Here is a 26446-nt window from a genome sequence, read left to right as displayed (position 1 = left end):
ATGAAGTGCTGTTATGGGACACCAACAGTACTTGCTTCAAGAAATGAACCTACAGAACTCTTTAAAATGTTATTGTGCATGTTCCACCAGTGTAATGAAGATCAACAGACTGAGATGTAAACAAATGATTTTGAGGTAAGTATAACGTGAGAAGCAGACCGATTCCACAGGTGTGATCAGGCTCTTTTCTTATCATTGAGTGATCTATGAGGACATTTTCACTGACAATTTAGGCTTCACACTGCACTCTGCATTTTATGAATAAAATGTAAACTACAGGTGAAGTGTACAGTAGTCAAAGCTGTGTCCTAGGGAAAGCAGGTATCCATATCAGCTCACTGTTATATATAGCCTCTTTATGTTGGATCATGCTTTTTAAAATGAATTTCCAAGTTGCAAGATGCTGCATGTCCATACTTGAAGACTGATAATATTTTGAATATCTACATATTATATATGGACACTAGCACATTTATCTTTTTATTGCTCCAAAATAGAAAATAATTGCATTTTTTACAGTACAAAATGCCTGACCAATGCTCGCAGTAATATTTCCACTAGCTTTTGGTGATGCATGAGAACAATATTGCATTACAATTTTTTTACCATCAAAAAAATGGGTGACGGGCTGAGCTCAGTATAGATAACCAAATTATAATTTCATTAGATAGTGGGGAAAAGTAAAAAAAGAAAAAAAAAAAACAACACTTTTCTAAATTATCTATATGTGCATTTCACGGCACGTTCCAAAATAAAACTCTATAGCCTATGTTTTACCCACCTCAGGACGTGGGCTCCATAGTCGCACAACAGGGTCGATACCACTCGTTGCTAGGAAACAGTAACTTGGGTGCGGCTGTAGACAATTAACTATGGACTCATCTCCTTGCAAAACCCTAATTAGTGCACAAGTCTCCTTTTCCCATATGAAAAATGACCCATCATCTGATCCGCTCACTATGTACTGAGCATTGCTGCAAAACAAAACAAAAAAAAACTTGAATGATGGGAAAACAGTAAACCAACGAAAACATATAAATGCAGAAACAGTAGTAACACTTGAGTTCCAGGTTATATTTTAAAACAAAGTTAAATTAAGACCTCATGCACACTGTATGCTTAAAGGATAAGTTCACCTTTCATAACATGTTACGCATATATCAGGGTGTAACATGTTATGAAAGGACAAGTCCCCACACCACCACCTGCCCACCCGGCCGCATCACTAATGCTCAGTGTTCTGTTAAATAGAAACCTACTCTAGCTGTCGGCTTGTAGGTCTTAATGAACTACCATGGACTGTGAATGCTGTGGTACTTCCAGCAAGTACAAGCAAGCAGACATATTGACAGTTCTGTAGGAGAGCTGCATGGCATCAGCAATTTGCTGATCACTGGTGCAGTACTTTACAGGCTCCTGCAACAATGTGCATTTATTATGTTTTGTCAAAAAGGTGAACTTATCCTTTAAAAAATTTTTTTCTCCTACAGGAGTTTAGCAGCGTTTTTAGGGAAAGAGATCTGTTGTAGCAGGAGTGCACACCGGGGCAAGATCAGGTCCCACTTAACCTGATCTATCCTGAACCTGAAGAAAAAGAAATGAAAAAATGAAATAAATACATTTATTAACCACTTAACGACCAGCGCACGCCGATGTACGTCCTAGGTTTGAAGAGGGATATCTCGGTAACGGCAGCAGCTGCTGCCACAACCGAGATATCCATCTCTTCAGTCGCCGATCGTCTGTACGATAACGGTGGTCTCCACGAGATCACCGCTATCGGCGGCGGGAGAGGTGCCACCCTCTCTCTCGCCGCCCTCCACTTACCGGAGCAGTCAGTAGCGGCGGAGGCGATCAGATCCTCTTCCTATAGAGACGAGTGAGGCTAAGATGGCGCCCACTCGTCTCTATACCATAGGAGGGCGGAAGCGACGTCAAAACGTCACTTCCGCCCATACCTCTTAAAGGTATATTTTTTTAATGTCATTTCTTCAAATTACTTTTTTTTAATTGCATTTAAGTCCAGATATGAGATCTGAGGACTTTTTGACCTCAGATCTCATATTTAAGAGGACCTGTCATGCTTTTTTTCTATTACAAGGGATGTTTACATTCCTTGTAATAGGAATAAAAGTGATCCATTTTTTTTTTTTTGTTAAACAGTGTAAAAATAAATAAAATAAATAAGTAGCGCCCACATATTAAAACGGTGGTCAAACCACACATGTGCGGTATCGCCGCGATCGGTAGAGCGGGAGCAATAATTCTAGCCCTAGACCTCTGTAATGCAAAAAATGCAACCTGTAGAGTTTTTTAAATGTCGGTTATGGAGATTTTTGAGGCTAAAAGTGTGACGCCATTCCACGAGCGGGCGCAGTTTTGACGCGTGACATGTTGGGTATCAATTTACTCGGCGTAACATTATCTTTCACAATATAAAAAAAATTTGGCTAATTTTACTGTTGTCTTATTTTTTTTATTCAAAAAAGTGATTTTTTTCCAAAAAAAGTGCACTTGTAAGACCACTGCGCAAATACGGTGTGAAAAAAAGTATTGCAATGACCACCATTTTATTCTCTAGGGTGTTAGAAAAAAAACAATATAAAATGTTTGGGGGTTCCAAGTAATTTTCTAGCAAAAACAAAAAAAACTGTTTTAAACATGTAAACACAGAGTTTGAAAAAGAGGCCTGGTCCTTAAGTGGTTAAAGTGGTTGTAAACACTTACAAACCACTTTGACCTACAGGTAAGCTTAGATTAAGGCCTACCTGTAGGTCCAAGAAATATCTCCTAAACCTTTACGGTTTAAGAGATATTTACAAAAAGACAGGCACCGCTGTCTACGGACAGCAGCGCGCAGACGCACTGAGCAGGCCGCAGATCACTGCGATATGCCGCTCGTGTCAGCTCCCGTGCGCATGCGCGTGAGTGACGTCATCGCGGCTCCGGTGAATCACTGCGCTGGAGCAGCGAGACCCGGAAGTCACTCCCGGGATCCATGTCAGTGGCAGACATGAAGAAGTAGGACCGCTTCAGGGCCCTCGTTCTTAGACAAGTTATTCATAATGAGCTAGTATCATTATGCCTTTGCCTTGCAGGTTCCTTTTTTTATTTTATTTTTTCAACTGCCTTTACTTCCTCTTTAAATGCACTGGACGATATTGTACTTGTAAAACTCTCACAGGTGTGTGCTGTTATCCAGAATATTTTCTGAAAACAGAACCATTGTGCTATTTTCTGTCCATCCCAACCAGACTTAATTTTTTTTTTAAAGTTATAATGATGGTTTACAGTATGCAAACATTTTTTCTTCTGCATAATAAAATGCAGCGCTGAAAGAGGAAAAACCTTCTCCGAAATGTAAGGCTTTTACTTTAAGCTTTACCATTCTTCTACATTCTAAAAAACTGCAATTATGCAATATACTTTTAGTCAGAAGACTTCCTAAACTACAACATAAACAATTTACTATAAACTGCAGTAAATATGATAAATAATCTGAGCAACTAAAGGTATTATAGTAAACTATCAGCAGTTAGTGTACTGTTCCATACAGCATAAGCAAGCATATGTTTTCCCAGCCATTAACCAGTTGCCGACCGCCGCACGACGATGTACGTCGATAGCATGGCACGGGCAGGCATATTGGCGTACATGTACGTCCCTTGCCTCCCGCGGGTCGGGGGCCCGATCGGGCCCCCGCCCGGTGCCTGCGGCGGTCGGTATTCGTGCGGGAGCGATCCCGGACGAGGGGACGGCCATTCGTTCATGGCCACCCCCTCGCGATCGCTCCCGACGAATAGGAATCCCCCGTGACATCACTTCCTCTCCTGTAATGTAAACACAGGAGAGGAAGTGATGTATTCTCTCCTCCGTGTCGGTATTTTTCGTTCCGACATGGAGGAGAGCGGATCGGTGAGTTGCACCAACACTCTACACACACAGTAGAACATGCCAGGCACACTCACACCCCCCCTTTACCCCCCGATCACCCCCCCAATTACCCCTGCCCCCCAGTCACAGTGACACCAATGTCATTTTTTTTTTTTTTTTTTTTTTTTTGCATTGGTGTCATTTGTGACTGTAATAACTGTTAGGGCAGTTAGAGTTAGCCCCCTTTAGTTCTAATGTACCCCCCTAACCCCCCCAATAAAGGTTTAACCCCGTGATCACCCCCCGTCGCCAGTGTCACTAAGGCTGGGTTCACATTGCAGCGGTTTATGAGAACGAATGTGATTCGCACCGCACTGCAGTGCAAATCACATCCGATCTCTGTGCGATTCGAGTTCAGCCATTCGCCGCACCCGCCGCACCCGCCACACCCGCCGCACCCACCGCAAATTCGCACGGGACCCTTTTTTTGGCTCGCAGCAGAATCGGATCGCATGGGTGTTCACACCATGCGATCCGAGTTTGCAGATCGCACTGCGATATGCGAACTGATCTGGGGGTGTCAGTAACATTTCACTGACACTCCCAGCAGTTCGCATAGGGCAGTGTGAACTGCCGCCGGGAGGCATGCGATGCGGGAACCCGCCGCGGATTTGCGGCGTTTCCGCATCGCTCCAGTGTGAACCCAGCCTAATAAGCGATCATTTTTCTGATCGCCGTATTAGTGTCACAGGTGACGCTAGTTAGGCAGGTAGGTATTTAGGTTCGCCGCAGCTTTTTATAGCGCCGGGGACCCCCATATACTACCGCATAAAGCCCCCTGATTGCCCCCTAGTTAACCCTTTCACCAGTGATCACCATATAACTGTTACAGGTGACGCTGGTTGGTTAGTTATTTTTTATAGTTTCAGGGCACCCGCCATTTATTACCTAATAAAGGTTTAACCCCCTGATCACCCGGCGGGTGTCATTTGTGACTAATAACTGTTAGGGCAGTTAGGGTTAGCCCCCTTTAGTTCTAAGGTACCCCCCTAACCCCCCCAATAAAGGTTTAACCCCGTGATCACCCCCCGTCGCCAGTGTCACTAAGGCTGGGTTCACATTGCAGCGGTTTATGAGAACGGATGTGATTCGCACCGCACTGCAGTGCAAATCACATCCGATCTCTGTGCGATTCGAGTTCAGCCATTCGCCGCACCCGCCACACCCGCCGCAAATTCGCACGGGACCCTTTTTTTGGCCCGCAGCAGAATCGGATCGCATGGGTGTTCACACCATGCGATCCGAGTTTGCAGATCGCACTGCGATATGCGAACTGATCTGGGGGTGTCAGTAACATTTCACTGACACTCCCAGCAGTTCGCATAGGGCAGTGTGAACTGCCGCCGGGAGGCATGCGATGCGGGAACCCGCCGCGCATTCGTGGCGTTCCCGCATCGCTCCAGTGTGAACCCAGCCTAATAAGCGATCGTTTTTCTGATCGCTGTATTAGTGTCACAGGTGACGCTAGTTAGGCAGGTAGGTATTTAGGTTCGCCGCAGCTTTTTATAGCGCCAGGGACCCCCATATACTACCGCATAAAGCCCCCTGATTGCCCCCTAGTTAACCCTTTCACCAGTGATCACCATATAACTGTTACAGGTGACGCTGGTTGGTTAGTTATTTTTTTATAGTTTCAGGGCACCCGCCATTTATTACCTAGTCTCACTAGTGTACCCCTAAATTTAGGGGTGTCTACTTTCCAAAATGGGGTCATTTGGGGGGGGTTTGTGCCATCTTGGCATTTTATGGCCTTCAAAACTGTAACGCCCTTAGAAAGCCTGAAGGCGGTGCTTGGTTTTCGGGGCCCCGTACGCGGCTAGGCTCCCAAAAAGTCCCACATATGTGGTATCCCCGTACTCAGGAGAAGCAGCAGAATTTATTTTGGGGTGTCATTTCACATATGCCCATGGCATGCGTGAGCAATATATCATTTAGTGACAACTTTGTGAAAAAAAAAAAAAGTTTGTAATTTTCCCGCAACTTGTGGCAAAATATAAAATATTCCATGGACTCAACATGCCTCTCAGCAAATAGCTTGGGGTGTCTACTTTCTAAAATGGGGTCATTTGTGGGGGTTTTGTGCCATCTTGGCATTTTATGGCCTTCAAAACTGTAATAGGTAGTGAGAAGTGAACTCAAAAATGTACGCCCTTAGAAAGCCTGAAGGCGGTGCTTGGTTTCGGGGCCCCGTACGCGGCTAGGCTCCCAAAAAGTCCCACATATGTGGTATCCCCGTACTCAGGAGAAGCAGCAGAATTTATTTTGGGGTGTCATTTCACATATGCCCATGGCATGTGTGAGCAATATATCATTTAGTGACAACTTTGTGAAAAAAAAAAAAAAAAAAAAAAGTTTGTAATTTTCCCGCAACTTGTGGCAAAATATAAAATATTCCATGAACTCAACATGCCTCTCAGCAAATAGCTTGGGGTGTCTACTTTCTAAAATGGGGTCATTTGTGGGGGTTTTGTGCCATCTTGGCATTTTATGGCCTTCAAAACTGTAATAGGTAGTGAGAAGTGAACTCAAAAATTTACGCCCTTAGAAAGCCTGAAGGCGGTGCTTGGTTTTCGGGGCCCCGTACGCGGCTAGGCTCCCAAAAAGTCCCACATATGTGGTATCCCCGTACTCAGGAGAAGCAGCAGAATTTATTTTGGGGTGTTATTTCACATACGCCCATAGCATGTGTGAGCAATATATCATTTAGTGACAACTTTGTGTAAAAAAAAAAAAAAAATTTTTTTTTTTGTCATTATTCAATCGCTTGAGGCAAAAAAATAAAATATTCAATGGGCTCAACATGCCTCTTATCAATTTCCTTAGGGGGTCTACTTTCCAAAATGGGGTCATTTGGGGGGGTTTTGTACTGCCCTGCCATTTTAGCACCTCAAGAAATGAGATAGGCAGTCGTAAACTAAAAGCTGCGTAAATTGCAGAAAACGTACCTTAGTTTGTAGATGTGACAACTTTTGCGCAAACCAATAAATATACAATTATTGACTTTTTTTTTACCAAAGACATGTGGCTGAATACATTTTGGCCTAAATGTATGACTAAAATTGAGTTTATTGGATTTTTCTAATAACAAAAAGTAGAAAATATCATTTTTTTTCAAAATTTGCGGTCTTTTTACGTTTATATCGCAAAAAATAAAAATCGCAGAGGCAATCAAATACCATCAAAAGAAAGCTCTATTTGTGGGAAGAAAAGGACGCAAATTTTGTTTGGGTACAACATTGCATGACCGCGCAATTACCAGTTAAAGCAGCGCAGTGCCAAAGTGTAAAAAGACCTCTGGTCATTTACCAGCAAAATGGTCCGGTCTGAAAGTGGTTAACTTACAAAAAGTATACAGTAAAACCTTGGATTGTGAGCATAATTCATTCTGGAAGCATGCTTGTAATCCAAAGCACTTGTATATCAAAGCAAATGTCCCCATAAGAAATAATGAAAACTCAAATGATTCTTCCCACAACCATTTATTCATAAATCCTTCAGTTTATAGTCTATATAAAAAGATTATAGCAATGTGTTAAGTTGTGCAACCATAAAATGTCCATCCTCAAATGGCATTCTCCACAAGGTGATTAGAAGCAAAATCCAGCAGGAGCTACAGAGTATAAAAGAGAAGAGAGGCGCCTTCAAGTGTAGAAATATGGTTACATTTAACCACTTTAACCACTTGCCGACCAGCTGCCATGGCAGAATTATGCAACGTCGCTTCGCCCTGCTCGCCCACGGAGCCAATGCGAGTGCCAGGTGATCACGATCACCATCGGGCTCCCACGATCGCTCGGGGCACACAGAGAACCAGCATCTGTGTGTGTAAACACAGTTTCCGGTTCTCTGAGGGGAGAAGTGACAGATTGTCTGTTCATACAGAGTATGAACAGAGATCTATATCTTCCCTTACGCAGTCTCCTCCCCACCTTCAGTTAGAACACACTCTAGGGAACATATGAACAAACCCCTTGATCGCCCACTAGTGTTAACCTCTTCCCTGCCAGTGACATTTTTTACAGTAATCAATGCAATTTTATAGCACCGATCGCTGTAAAAATGCCAATGGTCCCAAAAATGTGTCAAAATTGTCCGACGTGTCTACCATAATGTAACAGTCCCGATAAAAATCAACGGATCGCAGCCATTACTAGTAAAAAAAAAAAAAATGTTTATAAAAATGGCATTAAACTATCCCCTATTTTGCAGACGCTATAACTTTCGCGAAAACCAATCAACATATGCTTATTGCGATTTTTTTTACCAAAAATATGTAGAAGAATACATATTGGCCTAAACTGAGGAAAACAATAGTTCTTTTATATATTTTTGGGGGATATTTATTATAGCAAAAAGTTAAAAATATTGAGTTTTTTTCGAAATTGAATCTTTTTTTTGTTTATAGCGCAAAAAATAAAAACCGCAGAGGTGATCAAATACCACCAAAAGAAAGCTCTATTTGTGCGAAAAAAAGGATGTCAATTTTGTTTGGGTGCAATGTTGCATGACCACACAATTGTCCATTAAAGCAATGCAGTACCTAAATCGCAAAAAGTGCTCTCGCCAGAAAGGGGGTAAAATCTTACGGGGGGGGGGGGGTAATGAAGGTACAACATTTAGCAACTCACATGGTTGTGACAACTGTGACATAACGCTACTTGTATATCAAGACATCGTTTGTATATCAAGTCAAAATGTCTTTCAAAATGTTGCTTGTCTTGCAAAATGCTCTCAAATCAAGGTTTTACTGTAATTGAGTTACCTTCCCATGAAGCTGGCTTCCTTAATGTCTGTAGTAGTATTACAATGGCCACAGTATCTGTGCTTATAATCCAGGCTTCGTTCTCTCAGCAGCAGTTCATCCTCAGATAGGGAATCCTTCCTGCCCCCTGAGCGGAGGCGAACAGAGCCTCCTTTTTTATCGTCCTCTGTAGAAGAAACAGAAGGACACATGATTGCATGATAAGGAGAAAGGCTAAAACACATAAAAGGTCTGGAAAAGAACAAAAAAGTCAAATAAACATGGATTTGAATATAAATCCTGCATAAATATTCACACAGTTGAATTTTTTAGTATGAAGTGCTACAACAAAAAACATTTTCAGTTATTATTTCAGTGTCTACCCTAAAATAATTCTGGACGTAACATAAAATTTTACACACTTGCCTTTCAATGTATTTGTAAGGCCCCTTTCACATGGGGCGAAAATCTGTCCAAGAGGATCCGCCTGCTCAGCGGGGGATCTCTCTGCTGATCCCCGCTGAGCAGGCTTACCACAGAGCGGACACGGACACAGCTCGCTGTTCTCTATGGGGCGGTCAGATGTAAACAGACTCCATGTCCATTTTCATCCGATCGTCATCTAATCCACTAGATGGATGGTGAACGTATCTATCTGTTTTTAGTGGATTAGATGCCGGCGGGTGACAGCAGACATATGTCTGCTGACTTCCGCTGCCCCATTGGAGGACAACAGGTGCTCTGATTGGGTCCGCCTGAAAAACAGACAGAAACCTTACTTATCCTAAAGGATTACTGTGTTTTTACAGAAAGTGGTTATCTTTTTTACCTACCCCTGGAATCCCTGAGAATTCCTGCAGGCTGCAGCCATCCGATGAAGGTAAATATACTTCTGGAGTGGGGGAATAGTCAGAGACAACTTAACTTTTACTTTAAAGTACAGTCATCCTTGAACTTTAAAATGAGAGATATGCTTTGTTTTATCACTTTAAAGAAGAGCTCCATTCAGTGGCCTAAAATGAAAGGCAGTTATTTGAGGCTTGGGTACAAGATCTTTAAGATGTTCCCGTCACCTGTGGCTGCTTGAGAAGAAGCTGAGCTGCTTTAAGAAACAAGTCTAATGAAATAAAAATGCATTCTATAAAAGTAGCATGATGAAACCATGTAAACAAAATCATTAAGGTTATATTAGTATTAAAAATATAAGACATAAAAAAACATACTGACGCAAAGAATGCTTACGGTTGTCATTTTTGGAGAATAAGGCCACCCTGATATCCCTGTCAAGTGCATCACATGCACTGCTTTGTGCCTGCTCTGGGAACTTGGCTTTGAACTCCTCCAAACAATCCAGTGCTTCAGAGACATAGCGGAGCTCAAATAAGCAGCGGGCTAGTCGAAAGTGAGCTTTGAGATGGGCTGGGTTCAGCGCTAATGCTTGAAGGCAGTCTCTCAAGGCATCATAGTGATCTCCATCCCTAATAAAAGAGCAGAAGTAGTATGAGAAAAAGCGCTGTATCCAAAAACACTATCTGGAGAACACAAGAATCTCTTGTACTTACCACTTGCGCTTCATATATGCCGCTGCCCGATTTCCAAATAACATAGCACTACGAGGGGCACTCTGCATGGCTTGGCTATACAACTCAATTGCTTGGCTCCACTGTTGTCGTGCAAATGCATCATTGGCTTTTTGCTTCACCTTTTCTAGATGTGGTGGCAGCTCATTTGTTGTCCTAAGTAAGGACAGTAGAACAGATGTCGCACATAAATTGACATTTGGTAATATATAGATTAAATACGTAGATGACATAAATTTAATGGCACAATATTGGTTGTAAATAGGAAAAACTGAAAGCAGAGTTCGTCAAGGCAATTTTTTCATCTTTTGCAATCTCTACCTCTAATCAGCCTGTCTTGCCTTATTGCTCAGCATTATCCTTTTTAAAATAATAGTCGACATTTCATTTTATCACTTATGAACCATAAACACAATATAACAAGAAGTTGCAGTATTATAGCATGTGTGAAGAAGTTGTGATTTTTGCACTTTCAGTCCCAATATACAGTATATTTAGCCACCGTTAAACAGGCCTATATAAAGGGTGGACTGGGGGTACCGAGCATATGTTGTTCTGTGAAAGCAATTACTAAACTGGGCAGCATTTTAAGTGCCTTTTTATCAGCAGCACTGCAACGAAGGAAAAAACAAAAAAAAAACACTCCAGATGTACAGTACAAACTGGTGAGCACTCTTTTTCATGATCAGTTGTTTTTATATTCCACCCTCCTTTCCGGGATGAAAGCAGAATATTTTTGTCTGCCTTTTAGGGTTTTTCACCTTTGCTACAAAGCTTATCTTTGAATTGCACCTGTCTTAGAACATGGAATCTTTCATTTCAATTAAAGCTTTGCCATATTCTACATGAGTGCACCTTTTCTCATCGGAAATATATCAAAATCCAATGATTGGAGTTTTGGTTTGGGGTTTTTCCTTTACTTCTCATTTCCTCACTGGTGAAATTTGGATTTAAAGGTTATATTAGAATTTTAGTATTCACTAGCAGTCTTGTTCTCAAAGTCTATTAGGGACACAACTTAACGATATTAAGAAACCTAAGGTTATACTGCTGCCTACAGGAGAAATAGACCTATGCCCCAAATAAGACTGAAGGACAGCCCCCTTAGGGCTATAACTCACCCCTCCCACCTACTCAGGTTCAGCAAGCAGTCCAAAAGAGAACAATAGCATATGAGGGCAGGAAGTGGTATCCCTCACTGGACTCAAAGAAAAGCATTACAGTGACTACAAAAATCCTATTTCCTCTATTGTCCATTAACGAACACTGCTTGATGTCACTGAAGCCCATACACACAGGCAAAATGTCGGGAGACATTTGGCAGTAAAAAAAAAAAAAAAAAAAAAAAAAAAATAGCCTACATTCTGCTCGTTTGTATGTCAATCTGTCCAACAGAAGTCAGCCGTTCGGCCGGTTTCTGTCAGACGTGCATGCTGGAAAACCAGCAGCCGACCGACTCCCGATAAGCATTCTCAGGCAAAGGCAGAGAGCACTGATCGGAGTAATCTGGCGGGGAGGCCGTCTTTCACAACATCTCTGCGGGGGAGATCGCTGTACTAACCTTGCATGGTTAGTACAGTGTCTCTGACCAGAACTGTTAGTGTGTACCTGACTTAAGCAACATAGGGGTGTTGCAGTCAGAACTGAGGAGTGGCAAAGCAAAACAAACACAGATGAAAGAGCCCAACTAGAACGAGCAAAACAAGAAGGAAAAACAAGGGCATTAATAACTACTTGGAGAACCTTTTTACCAAAACTAGCATCTGTGGAGGTAGACACAGCAATTTTGTGGCTATTATTGATATTTATAATTATGCATAGTTTCTTTATTCTATTCCTTTTTTTTTGTACTTTATACTTTAGATTGTATACCCACTATTAAATCCTGAAGGAACTGGAAATCAACAAAAAGCATACAACTGATTACTCATCTTTCTCCAATAATGTTGTGGTTTTGTTATATTAGACTTTTAGAAGACGGTGTTATTATTCAGAATGATAGACAAGCAACATAGGGAATATAAACATGATTATGTAGCATTTTACTAAATGTGAGTCTTGTCTCTGGCTCCATTATGTACTATTTTATGACAGTTTAACCACTTTCAGACCGTACCATTTTGCTGGACAATGACCAGAGGTCTTTTTACAATTTGGCACTGCGCTGCTTTAACGTATGGTCTGAGCACTGACAGGCTGACCCCCCCACCCCTTCAACCTCTGCAGCAATGCTGGCAGCACTTACATGTCTATTTCCCAGAGACAAACTTTAGCTATGACGCTGAGCATGTGCACTCAACTTCTTTGGTCGAGCATGGCGAGGCCTGTTTGAGTGAAACCTGTCCTGTTAAACTGCTGTATGGTCTTGGCCACTATGCTGCAGCTCATTTTCAGGGTCTTGGCAATCTTCTTATAGCCTAGGCCATCTTTTGTTTATTTTTCAAATATAATATTTATTGAAGCCCACAATAGGCGAAAACAGGTCACTACAAACATCATGTGAAATCAGGTATAGCATCAGACAATGAATTGACAGAAAGATCATAGAACGATTAAAATAGAATAATGTAGATATTCTGAACAGAACCTCTGTGAATAAGGCCCTGAAACAGCCGCTGCTGTCTCTCCAGTGTGAAAGCCCGAGGGCTTTCACATTGGGGTGGTGCATTTGCAGGATGGTAAAAAAAAGTTCTGCAAGCCGCATCTTTGGAGAGCTGTAGGAGCAGTGTATTTACCACTCCTAAAGCACCCCTTCCCATAGAAAACAATGGGGTAATGCTGCAAATCTGCCTGCAAAGCGGCGCTGCAGCAGCGGTTTTAACCCTTTTTCGGGCACTAGCGGGGGTTAAAACTGCCTAAAATGATGGTAAAGCGCCGCTAAATATACTGGCGCTTTACTGCTAGCGCCCGCAATGCCCCAGTGTGAAAGTAGCCTAATGGCAGAATGGTTCAATGCAAATGTATTCATTGTCAGTAATATGTAAAAAAAAAAGGTGAAAAATGAATAGTGGGTAGGATCCGAATTTGCCGATTACCTATTTTCTCTTATTTAATAAAACAAAGAACAATTAGATGGACTTTATAAAGCCAGTCAGCAGTATTTGGTGGAAATTGCTTCTGCCAATGGATAGGATACAGGACTTTGCAGCATTCAAGAGATGGAGTACGATGGATTTTTTTATATAGTTTGGCTGAAATGGTATTTAGTATAATCTTGTATTCTGTGAATTTTTGGGTCAATTTAGGACATGACCAGAATACGTGGAGCAACGTCCCTCTATCCCCTAGGCATCTCCAGCAGCAGTCAGTAGTAGCAGGGTAGTATTTATGCAAGAGGTGAGGAGTTGGATACCACCTTGTTAAAAGTTTATAGTTGGTCTCTTGAGTTTTTGTACAGACCGAGGATTTTAACGAGAATCTGAGAATATGTTGTAGCTGGGCAGGTGAAACTTTATGTTACAGTTCTATTTCCCATTTGTCTGCAAACGGTTAGGCTGTGTTTTCAGTATTGCAATCCAAAAGTCGTGCGATTTACAGTGTGACTTTGCAATGCGAGGTCATGCGACCGGTGAAAACCACGCGAGAACAAGTCGCACCGAAGTCGGAACAAAGTAGTGCAAAAATAGGATTTTTAAAACAGCTTACCTGTAAAATCCTTTTCTTTGATGTACACCAGGGGACACAGAGCCGTAGTACTTACTATGTGGGTTATATCGGCGTATAAGGTGCTAGACACTGGCATGCCACTTAAGGCATGTACTTCCCCCATATAACCCCTCCAACTACTGGGAGTCCTCAGTTTTGTAGCCAAGCAATCAAAGTGTATAAGAAGAAGAAGGGAGGGACCTCGGTGTCCCCTGATGTACATCAAAGAAAAGGATTTTACAGGTAAGCCATTTTAAAATAAAATATTTTCTTTTCTTACATCAGGGGACACAGAGCCGTAGTACTTACTATGTGGGATGTCCCATAGCAATGGCAACTGAAGGGAGGGGTGACACAACAAAAAAGGAAGTCAGAGGACTTATACTGCAGCCTGCAGTATGCTGCGCCCAAAGGCAGAATCCTCCTGACCCTTAACATCGATTTGATAAAATCTGGTAAAGGTATGAACTGAATACTATGTCGCAGCTTTACAGATCTGGGCCGCAGAGGCCTGATGATGCACCGCCCAGAAGGTACTAATCGCCCTGGTAAAGTGTGCCTTAATATGAAAAGGAGGAATCTTCCTCTTTAAACCATAAGCCTGCACAATGACTTGAAAATCCACTTGGTAATAGTGGATCTAGATGCTGCCTGTCCTCTCCTTGGACCATCTGGCAGAATAAACAAAATATCTGTCTTACGAACCTGAGCGGTTGCCTTTAAATACACTCTGACCGCCCTTACTACATCAAGGGAATGTAGTAAGCTCTCTTCCCTAGATTGAGGCTCTGGGAAGAATGAAGGAAGAATAATATCTTGGTTTAAGTGAAACCCTTTCACTACATTTGGCAGGAATTCAGGATGAGGGCGTAAAACCACCTTATCCTCATGCATAATCAGATATGGCTACTTACAAGATAGAGCCGCTAGTTCAGAAACTCTTCTGGCAGAAGAAATGGCAACCAGAAATACAATCTTTCTGGTCAATAGAACCAAGGGAATCTCCCGTAAAGGTTCAAAAGGCTGCTTTTGTAAAGCTGAGAGGACCAAATTCAAATCCCAAGGATTTAGGGGTGTCTTGATCGGAGGACTGATCCGTGTTACCCCCTGCACAAAGCTACGCACTAAAGAGTGAGAAGTTAAAGGCAGCTGAAAGAACACTGACAAGGCCGAGATCTGGCCCTTGATGGTATTCAAGGCCAGATTCATCTCTAATCCCATATGTAGAAATTCAAGTATTCTACCTATAACATATTTCCTGGGGTGCCAACCCCTGGAACCCCACCAGGCAATATATGCCTTCCAGACTCTATAGTAAATGATCCTGGAAGCTGGCTCCCTGGCATTAATCAAGGTAGATATGACTGAAAGATAACCCACGACCCCTTAGGATGTGGGTCTCAATAGCCAGACCCTCAAATTTAGCATCTGTAAGGTAGGATGGAATACTGGACCCTGCGAAAGAAGGTCCGGCCGAAATGGCAGAGTCCAGGGAACTCCTACTGCCATCTTTATAATCTCGGCGAACCAAGGCCTTCTGGGCCACAAGAATCACCTCCTTTTGTTCCTGCCTGATCCTACGAAGAAGACGCGGAAGTAGCAGAACTGGAGGAAATGCATAGTTCGGAGAAAACTGATCCCATGGGAAGACTAATGCGTCCGTTCCGCAAGCTAGCGGATCCCTTGTTCTTGACACAAAGTTGTCGACTTTGTTGTTGAATCTGGACGCGAACAAGTCCACGTCCGAAGTAACCCCATCTCTGACCTATCGCAAGAAAGATGTCGGGGTGAAGAGACCACTCTCCTGGAAACAGTTGTTGGCGGCCCAAGTAGTCCACCTGCCAATTCTCTATCCCGGGAATGAACACTGTCGATAGGCAAGGGATGTTGTGTTCTGCCCAAGACAAAACGTGATTCACCTCTCTCTGGGCTGCAAGACTCCTCGTGCCCCCCTGGTGATTGATGTAAGCCACAGCCATGGTGTTGTCAGACTGAATCCTGACAGGACAGCCCCAAGTCTGACCGTCCAGGCTCTTAAAACCAGACGGATGGCCCGAATTTCCAAAAAATTGATAGGCAAGGTCCTTTCCAACCTGGACCACTTTCTCTGGACAGAATCCTCTTTCAGGACCACTCCCCAGCCTGAAAGACTGGCATCCATGGTTATTAACTTCTAGGTAGAAGGTAGAAATGTCCTTCCCTTTTGAAGGTTGCTGGATATCAGCCACCAATTCAGGCTCTGACGTACTTCGGGAGCAAGCTGAATCGGAAAATCTAAGGCCTGAACCTTTTTGTTCCAGGATGCGCTTTGTAGCACTCTTGACTCAAACTGTGTGTAAGGAACGGCCTCGAAGGTGGCCACCATCTTTACCAATCTCATGCACAACCGAATGGAAGGCTTCTTCTTTGCCTTGATGAGATGAATTAGTTCTACAATGGAACTGATTCTCTTTGGAGGTAGAAATACCTTTCCCTGCCTGATATATATGATTAGTCCCAGGTACTGTACTCTCCTTGATGGCCTCAAGGAGGATTTTTCTAGGTTGAGAACCCAGCCTAGAGATTCCAGGTAGTTTACCATTGTCACCAGACCGTGGTCTAACCCGGAAACCGAATGATCTACTAAGAATAGGTTGTCCAAATAGGCTAGGGCCATTATGCCCTTAATCTGGCTAAAACAGGAGCCAGAATCTTTGAGAATACTCGAGGAGCTGTGGCTAGACCGAATGGCAGGGCCACAAACTGAAAGTGATGGTTTTCTACTTCGAAATGTAGAAACCTCTCGTGAGCAGGAAATATTGGCACATGAAGATAGGCATCCTTGATATCGATTGAAGCCAAAAATTCCCCTCCTTGGAGGATGACTACTACCGACCGAATTGATTCCATGCAGAAGGATCGGATGCACAAGAGCTGATTTAGATCTCCGAGATCTAAAATAGGTCTTACTTCCCCATTTGGTTTTGAGACCGTGAAGAGATTTGAATAAAAAAAAAAAAAAAAAAAAAAAAAAAAAAAACTGTGCCCTCTTCCTTTAAGGGAACCTCTGATATGACTGCCTTGGCTAGCAGATGGTCCAGTGCTAGGAGGAGAGCCTTCTTTTTTTCTGGGTCCTTGGGAACCCCTGACCTTAGAAACCGGGGTCACTGCCAAACTCTGAACTCTAGTTTGTAACCCAGAGACACCGCAGAAGCCACCCATTTGTCCTGACATTGCTCCTGCCAGATCTTTGAAAATTGCAGGGGCCTTCCCTCCACCCGAACGAGTGGGGGCACCCCTTCATAAGGAGGCTTTAGTACTCTGCTTGGTGGGCTTCTTTCCCCCCAAGATCTTTTCTGACCTTGGTGCTGTCCCTGGGGTTTCCCCCTTGAACCTGACGGCTGGGGCCGTCGAGACTGCCTAGAGGCTGATGTTCCTGATACAGGAGAAGAGGCCCGCTTAAAGAGGAAGTAAACCCTGATGAGTTTACTTCCTCTTTCATTCCCTGCAAAGGTAAAGCATAATGGACTACTTTGCATCGCATAGTAGTCCATTATGTGTCACTTACCTGACACAGGAGCCAGCGAAGTCACCGCTGTCCCCTGTAGTCCGGAGCATCCATCTTCTCGGTGGGTCTTGCTGCTCTGCCGCTGTAATTCGGCAAAGCCGCGCATGCGTACGAGAGCCACCACTCGCGGCATATCGCCGTTGACCGCAGCGGCGCTCAGTGCGCCTGCGCGCCGCTGTCTACGGCTCATGCGCCGTAGACAGCGGTGCCTGTCTTTTGGCAAATATCTCCTAGAACGTGTAGGTTTAGGAGATATTTCTTGAACCTACAGGTAAGCCTTAATCTAGGCTTACCTGTAGGCCAAAGTTGGTTGTAAGGGTTTACAACCACTTTAAATTAGAAATGTCTAAATGTCTTTACTGGCAACAGAGAGCTTTTGCCATTGGAAATCTTTTGTAAGTATTTATCCAAATCTTCTCCGAATAGCTGTTCACCATGAAAAGGGAAACTGGCTAGGAGCTTCTTACACGGTGCTTCGGCTGACCAACTCTTAAGCCAAAGAACTCTGCGAAAATGCACTAGTCCCAACATCAGACGTGAAATCTGAATGGAGGCATCTCTCATAGCATCTACTGTGAAACAGTTTGTCTGCTAAATCAGCGTACTGCTGAAACTGTTCAACAGGTAAAAATGTAAGCATCTCCTCAAATTGTTCCTTAATGGCCTGGGATACACCCATTGTGGCCAGAACCAGCTGCACTGCTGAACCAGCTAAAGCCATCTGGTTCTTAGAAAGGTGCTCCAGCTTCTTATCCATTGAGTCCTTCAACATGAGTGCATTATCAACCGGAAATGTGAGGTTCTTGTTTATGGAGGTAATCACAGCATCAACCGCTGGAATCCCCCATTTCTTATAGAAATCCTCTTCCATAGGATAAAGTTTGACAAACCTCTTTAGGAGGATATAACCCAGATGCTCCCACTCTGCGTACATAAGCTTTCTTAGACACGCATGGATAGGAAAGGCATCCCCAGCCGGCGGAGGTTTTAATGATCCTAACTTAGAGATGGGATCACCAGAAGCCTGCGCTACAGGTAGCAAAAAGGTTGATGGAACCAACTTCGTGAGAGTGTGCACAAGCAAGCTCTCTTGGGGTGATACTACTTCCGTGTAAGGATCCTCAGAAGAGGATAAGCCAGTATCTTCCACATCTCTAGGAAGATCTGCCTGATCCCCGGCATCCTGAACCTCCAGAGGAGGATCTTGAACACTTGAAGGGGATCTACTGCGTTTAACCCCGCTCTGAAGGGATAAAAATTGCATCAAGCTTTTTCTCTAAACCAGCAATGGTAGAGGACAACACTTCATGTGTGACATACTCAGGGGCTGAAGCGTCTTGAGTGACTGCAATAACAGCTTCCCCTGACGGCTCAATCTGACCGGCTGCAACACCCTCAGAAGAGGAAGACATTCTTTTGGATAGGTTCTTCGTTTGTTGTGACCCCCTAGAACCCTTAGAGAAGTTCCTGGCCCCCTTGCCACTCATAGCTTACAGTACAAAGCAGAGGCACTACCAGCAAAAGAATGTAACACTTGCTAGGCTATAGTACAGTACAATAACTGCTATTAGTCCTAGCTATACAGTACAATGTTGTCAACAAAAGGGAGATGCCCGTGCCACCAAACCTGACCAGCAACCACTCTGCTCTGTCCCTCCACCACCAGACTGCAGCTCTGCCTGTGTAGCTTAAATTACTTCCTCCACGAGTGGCCGGCATCTGACGCCGTTTATCAATCCCCCCCCCCCCTTTAAACTAGGGAAGTGTGTGAGCGCTGGAAACATGGCGGCCCACGGCAGGGGGCTAAAACGGCTGCGATTTGCCTCCCAAAAAAAAAAATAATATATAACCCATGTACTAAGTACTACGGCTCTGTGTCCCCTGATGTAAGAAAATAAAATCTTTTTTTTGAGTCGCACCAATTTGAACGAGAACCATTGAAATACATGGGTTTTGACTTGTCATGTGACTTCACACGTGCGACTTGACAACAACTTTCAGTAGTGGAAACAGAGCCCAAGTGATTCTGTGGTTGGACAATTCAGTATGTTTCGCATAAGACCTATGTGAGGGTACCTTCCTCGGAGCAATACTCCTCACAGAGGAGTATGGATGGTCAAAGCCTTGCAGGTTAGGCAAGGTATGGAGGAATTGTTAGAGTGCTGTCCAGAAGGGCAATTGAAAGGGGCCTGTAGCATTCCCCAAAACTTCTATGGAAGGTCATTGTCCCCCCGTTAAAAAATGGGATGCCTGAACTCTACCTAATTGTTGCATAGTTTGAAGTGTACGGGGGTCAAGACCAAGGGGGAACCGTGGGTTTCCCATAATAGGGAGCAATGGGGAGTCTGGAGAAGAGAGGGAATTCTGTATGCTAACCTGTGAGCTTATCTGGAGTGTCATACCCAGTAAAGAGTGAGATTTCAAAGAGGGGTTTATATGGCCAAAACACCATAGAGCTCCCTTCAGCGGAATGTTAGTTTGAGCCTGCTCTATCTGTAACTTAGAGCAGTGGTGATGGCACCAATCAATAATCCTACCAAAATGAACCGCTTGATAGTAAAGCCTTATATCAGGCAGCTAGGCCACCATATTGTTTGGGTAAGGACAGCAAAATGGCAAGGGAGGCGTGGTTTTTTATGTGCCCATACAAACTTAATGGAAATGGACCGGTTTAAAATAGGCAAGAGGTATTTTAAAGTATTTTAACTGGCAAGGCTTGGCATAAGTAGAGGAATTTTGGTAGGATGCATATCTTTAGTAGGCTGCATCTGCCAAACCAAGAGTGTATACCCTTATGCCAGTAGGGGGGGAAGTTGAGTGCAAATGTGCATTCAATATTTGCAGGAATATAATTACCCAAATTATTTAAAGCTGTGTCGGTCCATTTAAAACTGAAAACTCTACTTCAACTTTGATAGAAGGGCAGGGGGTATACCGATTCCCATTGCCTCTGATTTATTAAAGTTTATTTTTAGGTTGAATGGTTCAAGTGACAGGGCAAAAAACGGGGGAAAGTGGGCACCCCCATCTGGTCCCATTCTTAATGGGGAAAGGTTTGGACAGGACTCCTTTGGTCTTAACTTGAGCTGTAGGGTTGAAGTAAAGTCTTGTGATCCAATTAATGATAGTGTCCCCTAGGCCAAGGTGTCGAAGGACCGAGAACCTATATTGCCAATTCACCCGATTTCTCCGCGTCCGTACTAAGAAAGACACATGGCATGCGGGTTTAACCGACAACATGGAGAAGGTTGAGAACTTTAGTCATGTTATCCTTTGCCTCCCTGGTGGGGACAAAACCTGCTTGGTCCAAGTGGACTAAGTCTTGTAATGCCGCGTACACACAAGCGGACTTCTTGTTGGACTGAACTCCGAAGGACTTTTCGTCAGAGTTCTGCCGAAACTGACTTACCTACACACAATCACACCAAAGCCTGATCGTTTAGAAGGCGACGACGTACGATGAGACTAGAAAAAGGAAGTTCAATAGCCAGTAGCCAATAGCTGCCCTTGCTTAGTTTTTGGCCTGTTGGAACAGCATACAGATGAGCGGTTTTCTCAAATCGGAACTGGTTCCGGCAGAAAGATTTGAAACATGTTCTATTTCTAGGTCTGTCAGAATTTTAGAAAGAATAAGTCAGATGAAGCCCGCACAGGATCGGAATGTCCGAAAGAATGATTCCGTCAGACCTTTTCTGCCGGAAAGTATGGTCGTGTGTACAGGGCATGAGTGTCGTGCTAAACAGGCAGAGATGATCTTAGCGAACAGTTTAAGGTCAATGTTCAGGAGAGAAATGGGCCTATAACTGGCGCATGAGGACGAGTCTTTTTCTTCTTTATGGATGACATGTGCCCTCAAAGTGTCTCTGGGTAGGACTGTTGATGTTGCAAGGTAGTTGAACAGGTTCAATATGTGAGGCCCCAGGATCGGAAGCATGGTACGGTAATATTGAAGAGTAAAACTGTCTGGGCCTGGAGCCTTTCCCAATTTAGTTGAACCAATGGCTTGTTCCAACTTCTCTAGCTTCAGGTGGTGCATCAAGCTCTTTGATGACATGATTGAATATATTTGTCTATTTGAGTTTGGGAACTGCAGTAGGCAAGTTGTAAAGGGAGGCGTAAAAGTCTCTAAAAACCTGTGAAATCTGCGTGTTCAAGGTGTTTTATTGAGCCAGAGGATATAATATGGGGTATATATGTATGCAGTATATGTTCCCTAATCCACCTGGCTAAGGTTTTCCCACATTTGTCACCGTATTCATAGCTTATCTTGCGACATGTCTGCAATGCCGCCTTGGCATTATAACGTAATGAGTCATTAATCTGACCTCTTAAGAGAGAAGTTCGTTGTCATGGGCCTGGGAGGGGGCATGTTTGTGTTGGGATTCCAGAACATGAAGTTTGGCAAGTAACATGGTCAACCGTTTCCCTCTTTCCCATTTGCTTCGGGCTCCGTGCTTAATGAATATACCCCTGATCACAGCTTTGTGAGCTTCCCACACTATCCCCGGGTCAATGGTCTGGTGTGACATTCATCTGAAAGTATAATGTCAATTCTCTAGTGATCTTCACCAGTATTTCTGGCACTTGTAGGAGGCTTTCATTGAGTCTCCATACGTGTGTCACCCGGGAAGCGATTTCTGACAGGGCATAGGTCAATGACATAGGAGCATGGTCCGACCATGTTATTGACACAATGGAGGTTTCTCATACAGCATGTAGTGGATTGTGTGGGATCAGAAAGAAATTAATTCTCGTGTAGACTTTATGAGGGGATGAGTAGAACATGTAGTCACTTTCCTCCAAGTGTTGTAACCGCCAAATGTCAATCAGTTGGGCTCTATGTAGGGCTTGCGTGATTCATCTGTGGGAGCCAGTGGTGATAGAGGAGCTCGAAGAGGTATCAACTACAGGGGTCGGTTGGACATTAAAGTCTCTGCCGAGGATCAACTGCTCCTCTTTAAACTCCAATTTGGTTAAGATATTACAGACGAAGATATCTGGTGATCATTATGTGCATAGATACTTGCCAGTGTCAGTTGCAGCCCCGCCGATGAGACCCTTGACAACAGCAAAGCGTCCCTCTGTATCCAACATAGTCTCACGGAAGGTCCATGGGAGTGTACTAGATAGTAGGATAGAAACCCCCTTAGATTTAGCAGATCTGTTAGTAGAGTGATAGGTCAGGGGGTAGTATCTATTTTACCGTATTGGTAGTTTGCCATCCCTGAAGTGGGTCTCTTGTATAAATACTATATCAGCATTACAGCTCTTCAGATCATGCAACAGCATTCTTCTCTTTTCGGGTATATTGAGACCCTTTGCATATAGGGAGATTATCTTTAGTTGATCCATTGCCAATGGGAAGAGGAGTGAAGGATGGAGGTAAAACCCGTCGCTCACAGTTCCTTAATACTAAAATTGGCAGCCGCCAATTGCAAAACAAAAAAGGAGAAACACACTCCCCAACTATCGTCGAGTAAGGGTGCTATGGCCTATGTGGAGGAGCAGTCAGACCAGTCTTTGGGAAAGCATCTCCGGCCCACCCCAACCAAGATGAGGTAACATAAAACATGCATGCATTCAGCATTAAACAGTAAAACAGTATTTAAGGAGGAGGTAATAGCAAGGAACCCAACAGAGCAGGGGTATACAACGTCCACACCCCCCCCCCCCCACAGACCACCCCCTCGAGGAGAGAGGAGGATTGCGATCTCCTAGGGGCGAGGCACAGACACTGCACAACTCCTAGCTGGCATCTAACCTCACAAAACGCAAAAGACAAGACAGAAAACTCTCTGTGAGCCATCACTGTCTCAACAGCTAGTGAGTACAATGTAATGCATATAAAAGGTACACAAGTGTCATAGCATTAGGGATGAAACAAGGGGCATATCGTCTTAAGGCATCACAGAGTGGCATCACCTGAAGACTATGTATATGTGATGTGCAGGGTAGCTTTTGAAAGATCAGGCAGGATTGTTACACCGCCCCATCAAACTCGATGTCTCCAGCCTCCCACACTTTGCAGGTGATGGTCTCTTTATGCCTGTAGTGGTGGATTCTACAGATCACATCCCGCGGTTGGTCAGGATCGGCGGGTTTGGGACCCAGGGCTCTGTGGATCCGGTCAAGCTCCATGTCCGCGGGGAGGGCATCATGTAATCTGCAGAAAATGGCCACCGCTGTCAACGCCAGGTCTGCAGACCCCGTTGCCTCCGGTCGACCCTGTAGCCAAAGGTTATTACACCAGCTCCTATATTCTATGTCCTCCATGTGAAGCTGCAGGTTCACTGCCACACTGACATGGGTATACTAGAGGGGTTCCAGGGTGGTCATTCGCTGCAGCGACTCCAGCGATGATTCCCCAGAGGTGAGCCGGGAAGAGAGGGACTGTACATTCCTCTTGACCGCCAAGAAGTCTCTATGGTGCTGTGCTTCCAAATGACCAATAAGAGAATCAATGTCCGTCTTGGTCGGGAGGGCATGGAGGAGCGCCCGCAGCTATGCATCCACACTCAAGGTGGAAGGGTGGGGAGAGGGACCTGCTCCCGAGTACAGGGCCGCTGGAGTGTCGGAGAACAATTTAGGTTCCACAGAGGTGTCAGAATGGTCGAGTGATTGCCGGTCCTCCCTCGTTCGGCCACATGGCTCTGCCATTTTGAGCATGTAGGGGGAGCCGCCTGGGGTTGTGTGAAGTAACAGGCTATTTCCCCTCTGGATTTAGCCAATTTGGTTGCTCGAGAGTTGCCCTTCTTAGTTTAGGAAATGCCATAGAAAATTATTATTATTATTATTATTCAGGTAAATATGTTTCTAAAGGTGCTATTGACATAAAATTTTCACATCTTGGTAACACATGCAATCCATACAAAGAAACCAAAACATATAAGTTCAGAAATTAAGTTATGTGTACTAAAATGAAAAAGTATTGAACACGCTAACTGAAATTTATTTAATACTTCAATCAAAATCCTTTGTTGGTAATGACAGCTTCAAAACAGCTCCCATATGGAGAAACTCTAATCTTTAATTCTTTCCATAGATTTTCTATTGGATTTAAGTCTGGTGGTTGGCTGGGCCATTCTAGCAGGTATAGTTTCTTTCTTTGAAACCAATTGAGTTTCCTTTGCATTGTGTTTGGGATCATGGTCTTGCTGAAATGTCCACCCTGGTTTCATCATCATAATTCTGGTAGATGGCAGATTGTTATCAAGAATGTCTTGATATGTTTTTCCATTCATTCTTCCTTCAGCGATATGAAGTTTGCCAGTACTGTCTGCTGAAAAACAGCCCCACACCATGATGTTCCCACCTCCAAACTTCACTATTGGTATGATGTTTTTGGGGTGATGTACAGTGCCATTTGACCTAAAAAACATGGTGTCTATTATGGCATCCAGTTCAAGAGTTAAATTTTGATCTCATCTGACCAGACTATATTCTCCCAGTATTTCACAGGCTTGTCTAAATGTTGTGCAGCAAACTTTAAACAAGCTTCAATATGCTTTTTTTTCAGCAATGGAGTTTTGCAAGGTGAACATGCATACAGGCCATGGTGGTTGAGTGTGTTACTTATTGTTTTCTTTGAAACAACTGTACCTGCTAATTCCAGGTCTTTCTGAAGCTCTCTGCAAATGGGTCCTTGGCTCTTGGAGAACTCTTCTGATTCTTTTCTCCCCTCTGTCAAATCTTGAGAAGAGGACCTGCTCGTGGCTGGTTTATGGTGAAATGTTATTTCCACTTCCAGATTATGGCCCCAACAGCACTCGCTGAAACATTCAGAAATTTGGAAATCCTTCTGTAATCAATGCCATCAGTATGTTTTGCAACATTAAGGTTGCGAAGGTCTTGAGAGAGCCCTTTCCTTTTATCCATTGTGAGATGTTTCTTGTGTGACATCTTGGTAATGAGAACCCTTTTTATAGGCCATCACTTGAGACTGAACCAGCTGATATTAATTTGTAATGACAAGGGGCAGGATTGCTTTCTAATAACTGATAGATTTCAACTGGTGTTCTAGCATTCCAAGCCTTTTTGCGCCTCCCTTTCTTCATGTGTTCAATACTTTTTCCCTGTGTCATTCCATTTTATTACACATAACTTATTTTATGAACATATTTGTTTTGGTTTCTTTTAGGGCTGAAACAACTAATCGATTATGAAATTAATCGATTACTATTTTCATAATCGATTAATCGGCCAGTAACATAATGGGGTTAAAATAAAAAAAAATTAGCCATTTATAGTACAAAAATATAATCACTACTGGAAATAGTACTTTCACTGTTCTACAGTAAAAAAAAATTAACCCCTTCCAGTAGTGATTATCTGCTTTTTGTACTATAAAGGGCTCATTTTAGTCTTTTTAACCCCATTATGTTACTAAACATCTTAGACCTGGTTCACATCTATACGTTTATTGGTGCTTTTTGCAGAAACGCACTACAGTTCATTTACATGGTTTCCTATGGGACACGTTCATATCTGTGCTTTTTTGGTTCAATATACTTCAATGGAGAAGCTGCAGAAAAGAATGTAATTCGTTTTTGCAGCAATTTTTGTGTTTTCATCTGCCCAAAAAGAAATGCAAAAAATGCAAATTGCATTAACCACTTAACCACCTGGCCAATGTACATATACGGCCGGGTGGGAGCCGCGTCCATCAGAAGGAGGGGGATTGCGTGCACGCGAACCCGCGCAGCGGCGCGATCCCGATGCGCTCGTGTCACCCGGACATGGCGCATCTCGGATTGGCAGGAGGGCTCTGTGACTTGCCCTCCTGATCACATGACGGCCGTGTCTAATCACAGCCCTCATGTGATGTAAACAAACAGCCGGTTGCTAGGCAATCGGCTTTCCTCTCCTCACACGGAAGTCGTCGCTGAGGATGGGAGAGCAGATCGCTGCAGCCAGCTGGTGATCAGTGAGTATGAGCTGTTTTTACAGCTTTTTACTCACTGATCACTAGTCTAGTGTAATACACACATGTCCCCAAATAAT

The 26446-nt window shown here is 43.6% G+C and overlaps 1 protein-coding gene across 2 annotated transcripts in view; it reads right to left on the bottom strand.

Moving 5' to 3' along the window:
* WDTC1 (WD and tetratricopeptide repeats 1) overlaps positions 1 to 26446 on the bottom strand; it is a 91504-nt gene that overhangs the window by 1212 nt on the left and 63846 nt on the right. For both annotated transcript variants that reach the window (XM_077481020.1, XM_077481019.1), the window contains exons 12-15: positions 10237 to 10410; positions 9917 to 10152; positions 8696 to 8861; positions 782 to 974 (exon numbers count right to left, since the gene is read on the bottom strand). In XM_077481020.1, the coding sequence (XP_077337146.1) occupies positions 782 to 974; positions 8696 to 8861; positions 9917 to 10152; positions 10237 to 10410 (769 nt within the window). The remainder of the gene's footprint in view (positions 1 to 781; positions 975 to 8695; positions 8862 to 9916; positions 10153 to 10236; positions 10411 to 26446) is intronic.

Source organism: Lithobates pipiens, unplaced genomic scaffold, assembly GCF_037356315.1.
Source record: "Lithobates pipiens isolate NorthernLeopardFrog02 unplaced genomic scaffold, aLitPip1_a1.2 Scaffold_16, whole genome shotgun sequence".
NCBI classification, from domain to species: Eukaryota; Metazoa; Chordata; class Amphibia; order Anura; family Ranidae; genus Lithobates; species Lithobates pipiens.
This window is presented reverse-complemented; position numbering and strand designations above follow the sequence as displayed.